Raw genomic sequence first — 10,339 nt, 5'->3', positions numbered from 1 at the left:
ACGCCTTCAAATATTTGCAAACAAACAACCGCATCTCTTAAAACAAAAACGCTAAGAAATTGCAAAAATATTTACATAACGCCTTTGAGATGTTAAGAATGTTGCGACTTTATGTCTCTGTCTGTCTAGGGCAAGTATGGTAATAAATGATTAAAATAATTATATGAGAAAAAAAAGAATAAAAAACAGTTTATGTGTGTCAGTAGTGGGGATTTTTCTGGCATATAGTAATTAGTTTTATATAAGATACTTGTCTAAATAAATCTTGTCGCATATTTGCCGAGTAGGAGGTCAGTGCGATAATTTTCCCGCAACCAGCCTTAAGAATGCGTCATATGATGCTTTCTTATCGCTCTTGATAGCACAGCCCACTCATAACTTGACTTGTTTGGCTCACTCTTTGTTGATGAAAATATTTGCGTAGCAAATGCTTTAAGCCCAACGAATAAAAAAACAAAGTCTTTGGCACGCTTAAAGATGCTAATTGTCACGTGGCATTAAAGGATTTCGAGAAGCAATTAAAAATAAAATAGACAATGCCATGGCGCACATTTTAATGCAAATTTATGTATAGTACCTTGTGTCATTTATCAATTGTAAAAAAAAAAAAAACGAGCTACTGCATATATTTTCATAAACTAAACCTGAGCAAACGGCCAAAGTCGTCGGGAAATCACGTGAAGCGGCAACGTCACGCAATCAAAGCTCGAGCCGCGTTTTAAACGCGAACTCGAAACACACTGTGTGTGGTGGCCACCACATTGCTCATACGCCCCCTTGTCACCTGGGCCGTCGCAGCGGCGTGCATTGAACCCGCTTTGGATGTTCAATGTAATTTCCGTAATATTCAAAGTGTCCCACAACGCTTAGCATATTGATTAGCGGCCCATCACATTTAATAGTCTATCAACACATAGTATAAAAAATAATACTACTCATATATCAAATGTTCCTACAATAACAACTACAATTGTAGTAGTAGTATCTCTAAATAGGTGTCTGATGGAATGTTTTCTTTTTATCAGTTTTGCATGACATACAAATTGCCTATAAATGATTCGAAAACAACACTGGCAGCTGTCACGGTTGTTTGCCAGCGTTTTCGTTTTCGTTTTTACAATTCTCTCGTTTTTTTTTTCCTTTTTTTCATTTATTGTTTATCACTCAAAATTGATTCGCTAATTTAGGTTGCTTGTTGGAGATTCATTAGCACGGCATTTTGGTTGCTAATAAATTGGTTGAATCGCCGCAGTTTAGCGCCACTTAGCGCTCGGCCTGTTGTTCAATTGTTAACAATGCCAGTCAAAACTATTAAATTATTTAGGGTTTATCAACTATTTTTGGGTAATTTATGCCATCACATGGTTTGCCACCTTTATTTCATTTTTTCATTTTTACGCAAATTAACAAAAATACTTTTAAATGAATTTAAGGTCCATTACGTTTTTTTTTTAATTTTGTACGCGGTTTCAGTTTTGAGCACATTGCCAAGTTTATAGTTCGTTCGTAATGAGATATTCATTTAGGCGAGCCCTGACATTGGGGGTGTTCAGGATGCGTGTATTTTTAAATTCAACTGGTTATTCATAAAAATGGGTGTAACAAAAGAATTATGGACGAGTTCAACAAACTTGTTGCCCAAGTTGTGCATTCATTTATCAGTTGGGGGGGAACACACAAAGTCCGTCGACTACCCGTATTGCGCAATGGTAAAATGATTTCGTTTCTTTTTTAGTGACTGCTGCTGTTGTTTGTCGTCGTTGTTGTTGTTTGGTTGGATATTTTCTGCTGTCACCAATTGGGTTCAGTCATGTGATCAAGTTAATTCAGCTTCAGACGCGTCATCTGAGCCACCGGCCAGTGGGACTGTACAGTAATTACGATTAAAAGCAGCACGACGATCGTGAATGATCGTTAAAGCCAAGCGGGGACCAGACAGACAGACAGACAGACAGAGAGGCAGATAGCCAGCCAGTCTGTCGGGCAGTCAGACGCTCAGCCAGTTATAAATACTAACTTATTAAAACCGGCAAACGTATTAACATTTTTATCGACTGGAATTCAATCATTAGTTTTCACACATCGCATGCTAATTTCGAAATTAATTTAATCAATAATCAATAAGAAACATAAAGGAAATCAATAAAATAAACAAACAAAAAAATGCTAAATGCCACAATGCACACCTGAGATGGAATCCCGCTCTCTCTCTCTCTCTCGCTCTTTCTCTCTAAGCACGGAACAACGTAATCGATTTTAGTTGAAATTTAGCTGGCAATGAACTTGGTCAAAACATGATGTTGATGACGTCGGGTGGAGCCCTGACATGCTTTTTTGGTATCTCTAAATAATGTAAGATGCCAATTTAACTTTTTTTGGGATAATTTCCTCAACACACACGCCGACTGAAAGCTGTGAATGCGATGCGATTTATAAGTAAATATTGTGATTGCACAATTCGACCATCGATCGCAACGACCTGTATCAAATGGATATGATCAATAAATATGAATATGAATCTACGAGAGTGTGTGAATGTGAGTGTTGTTGTTGGGAGTGAGTCACGTGAAGCCTCGCGACGACTAATTTACATGCCTCAATGCATTCCACTGCACTCGAGCGAACGTACGAGTATCGCATTGCGTAAGTTGTGCTTTTCCATAGGCCTACGCGATGCTATTGTTGTTGTTGCTGATACTTTTGCTGTTCACATACTTATTATGTGGTTAGTGTAAAAATATAAAATTAATCGGCAAGCACAATTAATGATTGTCTCTCGCTCTCGCGTCTCGTAAGTCATCATGTTCATCATGATTGCGATGATTACAATGATCAGCTGACTGTTTGTGTTTATTGTTGTTGTTGTTTTTGCTTGTGTTTACTGAAGTTACAGTTACTTTTGTCGGGCGTTACGTGCACACCATAAATAATATACGAATAGTAAATGCAGCCTGAAGTGCATACAAATTGGCGAAGCCTTTGCACAAAATACGAAAAGTTCAAACCCAACTTAAAGTCCCGCCTCTAAAAGCCTTGAACGCTTGCCTGTGTTTGCTCATGTGACGCGTCTGATAGATAAATACGAATGTGTACATTTAGTTATCAGTTGAACTGATAACCGCCAAAAACCGTCCATGTGCGGTTTTTGTTTTATTATGCAAAACTCAAGGGCTTTTGGGTAATATTGCGAAATTAGGACGCGCTGATATTCAGTTTTATAATCCTTTACGGAAATTTAATGCAATAAAAGCATCTTCGCAATTCCTCAATAATTGCGCTAATAACTGTGAGAAATTCGTTGACAGGTTTTTGATTTTGTTTTTTGTTTCATTTTCAAGCATGAGAAGCTCAATTAGCGGCACGCAAAACAAAAGCAAAAACAAAAAAAAAACAACTGTAAACAGAATTAAAATGGAATTTATTTTATACGGAATGTAATTAACGCTCGCCGATTAGTTATGCACATTTAATTGTGCCTCAAATGTAGTACTAATCGCTGCTCCATGTGCAACACTCGGCCAACGCGTCGTATGCGCAATGCGCGTTGCGCATACGTCAAATACTTGAGACAATACAAAAATAAGACAGAGTAATAATAATAAACGGCGATTGTGACTGCGCATACGTTTTGAAAGGCAGCCAGCCCTATATGATTAATATTAATCAAGTAAGCAAACACATTCACTGAAAGTATCTCAGAAATCCCATAATTAGGGTTAATAACTGCGCATGACAAATACCAAAATCCAACAACAAAACTATCGAAATGTCCCATGATCTTTAATTTGTTTCGCTATCCAATCAATATACAGTTTTTTACATTAGTTATTTTAATTACCTGTTTAACTTGTTCCATCAGAACCAGAAGCAGACACGAGACAAAAAAAAATATGTCTGCGATTTCACTATAATTTTCTTATTTAGTCATCCGCATATCAAATAAGATGTTCCCATCTAATTAACAACAGTTCAAATTCTAGCTTTAATGCAATTCGTTGAGGTTGAGATTTTTTCTCGAAAATTTATCGTTCAACTCAATGATACCCTATAGAAATTTAAATCAGGATGTGAAAAATCAAAAATTGTGTTGCGTTGTTGCCTTGCAACTTTTGTAGATTAGATAAACAAATTTGTTTTGAATATTTATAGAGAAAGTTGGAAGGTAAACTGGCAATAAATGGCCCCGACAGCTAATCTAGTTTATGAGTACTTAGCATATACTTACCTCAACTATCTGTTACCTACATTCATTCCCACCCAGCTATAAATACTTTGAATTTATTTATCAATTTTGGAATTTGTGTGGAAAACGTATTAAAAAGTGCATTTCATGTTCGGCATGATATAATAACAAGATTCATATTGTTTGTTTGTTTTCATCTTTGCTTTTGTTTTGTTTTGTGTTTGTCATTCACCGTTTTCAAATATCGTATTATTATTTGTATTTTGTTGCTTTTTTTTTGCTCTTTTTGCTTTTGCACCACTTCGTCACTCATTCAACACGTGTTTGAAATCTCACGAAAAGCAAAACAGAAAACTTTGCCGCTTGGCTGCGCTTCTCTCTGACTTCTCTGCTGTGAGTTTTGAAGTATCTGAGTGTGCGTGTTTTATATTTGATTGATTGTCTGCTTCGGGGCAATTTGTGCTAAATTATTGGTTACAATTTCACGTAGTTTCCCATTAATTATTTTGTATATTATTCATATTATTATTGTATTCTCCGAGGCAGTTCTACAGACACGCAAAAGAAGTCATGATCTCTCTCGAACCCACGCGTCACAATGATAAAAATAAAATGGAAAAAATCACCACCAGACGCTGTGGTTTTAGCATTGAACTGCAAAAAAAAAAAGCCCCCATTGAGAAAACCCAACGAAGCCAGTTTCAACGAAAACACAATATATATAAAATATATAAATACTATACACAAAAATGATGTCGCCAAATTCTGCAGAAATCGTAAAACCATCTTGTCACATGCAAATGTGCATTAAACACGGAAGCAGACAAAGTGTCGTGGCCAAAAATGAACTTCTAGACAGATTGAGATCGAGATAGCCATTAACATATCTAATTTCGCATGAATTTACGTATTGAGACTTTTCACAGTCTCATGTTCTTTTTTTGTTTTGTGTGTTTTGTGTTAACTCTGATTTTATCTGCGCCATAGAATTTTGATTTATGATGTGCACACTCGGAAACTGATTTATTTACGGTTGCATTGTTTTTTACGATGCGACTCGACGCGACTCGACTGCCCGCTGATTAATTTGCCCTCTTGGTGATAGTCACACCATATAGTTAGTAAGTAGTAGCTCAAAGTTTCGATCGCCACGCGATTTCCAGGGCTGTAAAATGATTGTCAAGTGGCCGGAATGATTGGACACTCGACGGTAGCCAATTAAAAGCCAAATGTGTGTTTACATCAAGTGCGTCGTTTCCTATTAATTAAAATATAATCTATCATTCATATATAAAATATATTTATGTTTTTGTTGCCAGCCCTTTTTGTGTGGTGTAGCGATTTCACTTTTTACTTGATTTCTTAATTCCGAATTGTGCGAAAATGTATCAAAATTCATTGGAATTTCCTGCTTCGGTTGACATAAACAAAACTTTTTGTTTATGTTGAGTGTCTGTCGTCGGTTAATATACAAGTCGTCTGAGTGTTTAAATATCGATTATCAGAATGCCAAATGGGGCGTGTAAGTTATTGCCACCTCTGCATGTCAATTTCAGAGTCATGTGACTGCCAAACAATGCGCATTCTGAGCACACACCAAACAAAAAAACTTGATCTGCCTGATTTTTTCCAGCGACCTGCTTGGGTTTTGTTGTTGTGGACACTGGGGGGAAGACCCCATGTTCCATTTAATGTCAAGATCTGGCCTGGCCTTAACATAGTAAAGGCTCTTCAGGTTCAGCCCGGTTACATGACACCACAGAGCGAGAGAGAGAAAAACACAACACAACACACACAACAAGCAACAGGCAACACCTACATGTAGAGTACAGAGCGAAGCTGACCGCCGATGAAAAGCCCCCAACGAAGTCGAAAGCCGGTTTTGGGTTTTTGCCTCTAACGAAAGCCGGTGGATAGTCTCGAACATCGCTGTGGCTGCTGTGGTGACTGCTGCTGCTGCTGCTGTTGTGGTTGCTGCTGGGCAGGCGGATTGCAGGTGACACGAGCGAATTGCCACTCGCGACTCGCACCTATTTATAATCAGTTCCCCCCCTTTTGAAATAAACATTCGTTGCTCCAAACGTCGCGACGACGCGTCGACGATTTTTCTGCTGCTGCTTTGCCATCGTCTCTGTCGCTGTCGCAGTCGCTGCTGCTGTTGCTGCTAAGCTTTGCTGCTGCTGCCGCCTCTGCTTCTCGACTCGATCTCAATTTCGATTCATTCCCGCACTCAACGCGCTCGCGAATAGTTTGGATTTTTCGGCTCTTCAGCTTGACGCTCTAGCTGCAGAAAAGAAACATAAGTCTCAAGTAGTGTGAAGTGACAGTGCGACAAAGTGACAACTCAACAACAAAACAGAGTGTGTGTGGTGACAGTGCCACTGTGAGATGAAGCCATAGAGTGGCTATAGACGCATATAAAATACCAATAGAAAAATAATAACACAATAAAAATACAGCCACAGTCAACCGCAGCTCTCCCAGCTAAACACAAACGGCATTCGTGATGAGCGCCAAAGATACAGGCCATGTGAATGGCGCCTTCAATGGCACCGAAGTGTCCCTTGACATACCCACAAATACCCTGTATCACACATCGCGGGACTGCATCGTGCAGCAGGAAGAGGAACCGATCAAATCCCGCAGCTGGACGGACAGCTGTCGACGCGCTTGTGACAACATCTTTCGCATGAAGACGCTGCAGAAACGTTTCCCGATCTTCGTTTGGCTGCCGCAGTACAAAAAGGATTACATATTTGGCGATATTGTTGCCGGCATTTCGGTTGCTCTCACTGTGATACCTCAGGCATTGGCTTATGCTGGCATTGCTGGACTCGATTTGCAGTATGGCTTGTATGCCTGTTTCCTGGGCTGCTTCATCTACATCTTCACCGGCTCCAGCAAGGATGTCCCAATTGGTCCCACCGCAATTTCAGCGCTGCTTTCATTCCAAATCGCCGGCGGCAGCTGGCAAATGGCCACGTTGCTGACCTTTCTCACGGGTTTAATTGAAATACTGATGGGCATCTTTCGACTTGGCTTCCTCATCGATTTTGTCTCGGGTCCAGTTGGTGCTGGCTTCACAAGCGCCGTCTCGCTGATCATCTTCAGTTCACAGATGAAGGATCTGCTCGGCATACACACGAGTGGAAATACTTTCCTCCAAGTCTGGATTAGCATCATCAACGACATTCACAACATTAGCTGGCCCGACTTTGTGCTCGGTCTCATCTGCATCGTTTTGCTGCTCAGCTTGCGCGCCTTGGCCAGCTGCAGTGTGGGTCCCAAGCAGGGTAAATCCACCTGCCAAACACTGCTCACTGGCATCTTCTGGACTGTCGGCACTGCCCGGAATGCGCTTCTTGTTTGCGGCACTGCTGGCTTGGGTTACTGGCTGTCTGTCAGTGGCAACGAGGAACTGGTTCGCACTGTGGGCTTTGTGCCCAAGGGTTTGCCTGAGTTTCGGCCACCACCTTTCCACATGGATGCCGTGTACAACGAAACTACGGGTGAACTAGTTTCGGATGCTCAAAGCTTCTGGGACATGGTCAGCACACTAGGCTCTGGTTTGATTGTGGTGCCGTTGATCGCGCTTCTGGAAACGATGGCGGTGGTGCAAGCTTTTGGTGAGTCATTTTTTTAACCTTACTCACTTTTTGTTATGATACTCAATTTTTGACATTAGAAGAAGTAGAGAGAAACAAGATTAACAAAAAGTTCATAAAAATTCGTAGAACAAATTAAATTCTTTAAAATAGTTGCATAAATAATAGGAATATATTCCCGAAAAAAATAAATGTTTGAGTTAAAATTTGAAAATATTTTGATATTAAAATTTAAATTTACAAACAAAATTTAAAAAAAAAATGTGAAGAACAAAATTTTAATTAAAACTAAAGTATCTTTATATACATATATATATATATATATATATATATATATATATATATATATTTATTTTTCATGTTTCATATAATATAAAACATATACTAATTTTAACTGTTTGAGAATTATATTAAATTTTTTTTTTAATTTTTTAAATAGTATGAGAAATTAAGAAAAAAACATTTTTTTTATATAAAACAGTTAAATTTAAAAAAAAGCTTATAAATACTATGAGAAAGTTAAGTAGATATAAAAGTAATATGATGCTTAAACTGTTAAAATTAAAAAAAGTTTAATATTATAAGAAACATGGAAAATTAAAAAACAAAAACTTAAAAGTACAGTAAAAAAAAATAATAATAAAAACAATATAGAATTTTAAAAATATAGGAAATAATAATATCATTATATGTATAGAACTGCATTGATTTAAAAATAGTAAATTTATTACTTCATTAATAACACCGCTAATGAATATTCATTTGTTAACTATGATCAGTAATAATGAAATTCATAAATTCATATTATAAATACCGAAACGAAAAAAGTCAATTGCTGATAGGAAGATAATATTTAAAAATAGAATCCATTTTTCCCAATTAACAATATCGTTAATCTTTTGCAGCTGATGGAAAACCCACCGATGCCACCCAGGAGCTGATTGCCTCTGGCATCTGCAACGTGGCCAACTCCTTTGTCCAGGGTCTGCGCAGCAACGGCGGCGTTGCTCGTGGCGCCATTCTCAATGCCAGCGGCGTGAGGACACAACTCTCAAATCTCTACACAGGCGTCATTGTTATCATTGCGTTGCTCTATCTCACACCTTGCTTCTACTACATTCCCAAAGCAGCGTTGGCTGCGATCATCATAGCTGCTGTCGTCTTTATGGTTCAATATCGAGTCATTAAGCCCATGTGGCATAGCAAAAGTGAGTTAAGATCAATGTTAGAATATTCACTTAACTTTCACTGACTGTAACTTCTTTTTAGAAACTGATCTGATACCCGGTCTTGGTGCTTTCTTTGCTTGCTTGGTGCTGCCTCTGCAGCTGGGCATTCTCGTTGGCATTGGCATCAATGTGATCTTTATTCTCTATCAGGCAGCGCGTCCCAAGCTGCGCATTGAAACGCTTTCGGTGAGTACAACATCTTGATTATATATTTGCCCACTTTAGCTAATCAGTTTCCTCCACACTTCTGTAGACTCCTGAGGGCGAGCGTTATCTGATGCTAACGCCGGATCGCTGTCTAATCTTTCCCTCGATGGAGTTTGTGCGCAAGGTGATCAACAAGCAGGGCGTCAAATCAACGCTACCCGTGGTGATCGATTGTAGCCATATCTATGGGGCTGATTTCACGGCTGCCAAGGTGATATCGATGATGGTCATGGATTTTGCGCAGCGTCAGCAACCGCTGTTCTTCTACAATCTACAGTCGCGTGTGGCCCAAGTCTTTGAGGGTCTCAACAAAGATCTGGTCGCTATCTACGATATCAGCACGCTGCATGCGAAACTAGCAGAGAAGACGCCAACATAACCTCGTTATATGATAGATTAATTTTAGTCTTTATATTTATTTCACAAACACACACACACACATACACTCTCACACTCTGCTAGACCAATTTCAATGCTTTCGCGAGGCCAGCGAGTTGTTTCGCTTTGGTTTAGGCCATGCTAAAAGAAAAAAAACCAACGAAAAAAACCGAAAAAAATGAAATAATGAAACCCACGCAAATGTCAGCAGCGTCGTCAACCACAAATACGTTATAAACAGTCCAGCCAAATAGTCAAATATTTTCCGTAAATTTAATTAGCATTTAAGTTTTGAGCAATCTTTCTTTATTTATTCGCTTGTGAATTTGGTTTTTGATTTTTTGGCAAAATGCTGTGAACATTTTGGTTCAACAACAAAAATCGAAGAAAATGAAAAGACGATATTTGCACCTCATTGTTATCTTTGAGATTGCTTGACTTAGTATTATACGAGTATTAGCGCCTTAGTACTTAAATAAATAACGCACAAATATTTAATTATAGTTTTGTGATTAATTTCTCGATTTCGTTCACTGTGTTTTGATTATACAATATCTAATCTGGCGAATTAATACTTTCCCCCATAACTGATTGACGGGACGTGATTTCCATTGATCCGCTCGGCAAAATTTACAGCGGCGTATTGCGTAAAATCAAGGCAATGAATTATTCACGATTACATAAATATATTATATGTGGGCACTACTCACTCTCACTCTCCTTACGCGCCCAGAGGG

General features: G+C 38.6%; 1 protein-coding gene across 1 annotated transcript; it reads left to right on the top strand.

The window, feature by feature from the left end:
* The first annotated feature begins 6,163 nt into the window (after window positions 1-6,163).
* On the top strand, window positions 6,164-10,119 carry LOC132785850 (sodium-independent sulfate anion transporter). Its single transcript, XM_060792140.1, has 4 exons — window positions 6,164-7,809; window positions 8,694-8,996; window positions 9,058-9,203; window positions 9,271-10,119. The coding sequence occupies exons 1-4, from the start codon at window positions 6,690-6,692 to the stop codon at window positions 9,601-9,603; spliced, it is 1,902 nt and encodes a 633-aa protein (XP_060648123.1). The 5' UTR covers window positions 6,164-6,689; the 3' UTR covers window positions 9,604-10,119.
* Window positions 10,120-10,339: the final 220 nt, after the last annotated feature.

The sequence above is a fragment of the Drosophila nasuta genome, chromosome 2R (genome assembly GCF_023558535.2).
Source record: "Drosophila nasuta strain 15112-1781.00 chromosome 2R, ASM2355853v1, whole genome shotgun sequence".
NCBI lineage: Eukaryota > Metazoa > Arthropoda > Insecta > Diptera > Drosophilidae > Drosophila > Drosophila nasuta.
This window is presented reverse-complemented; position numbering and strand designations above follow the sequence as displayed.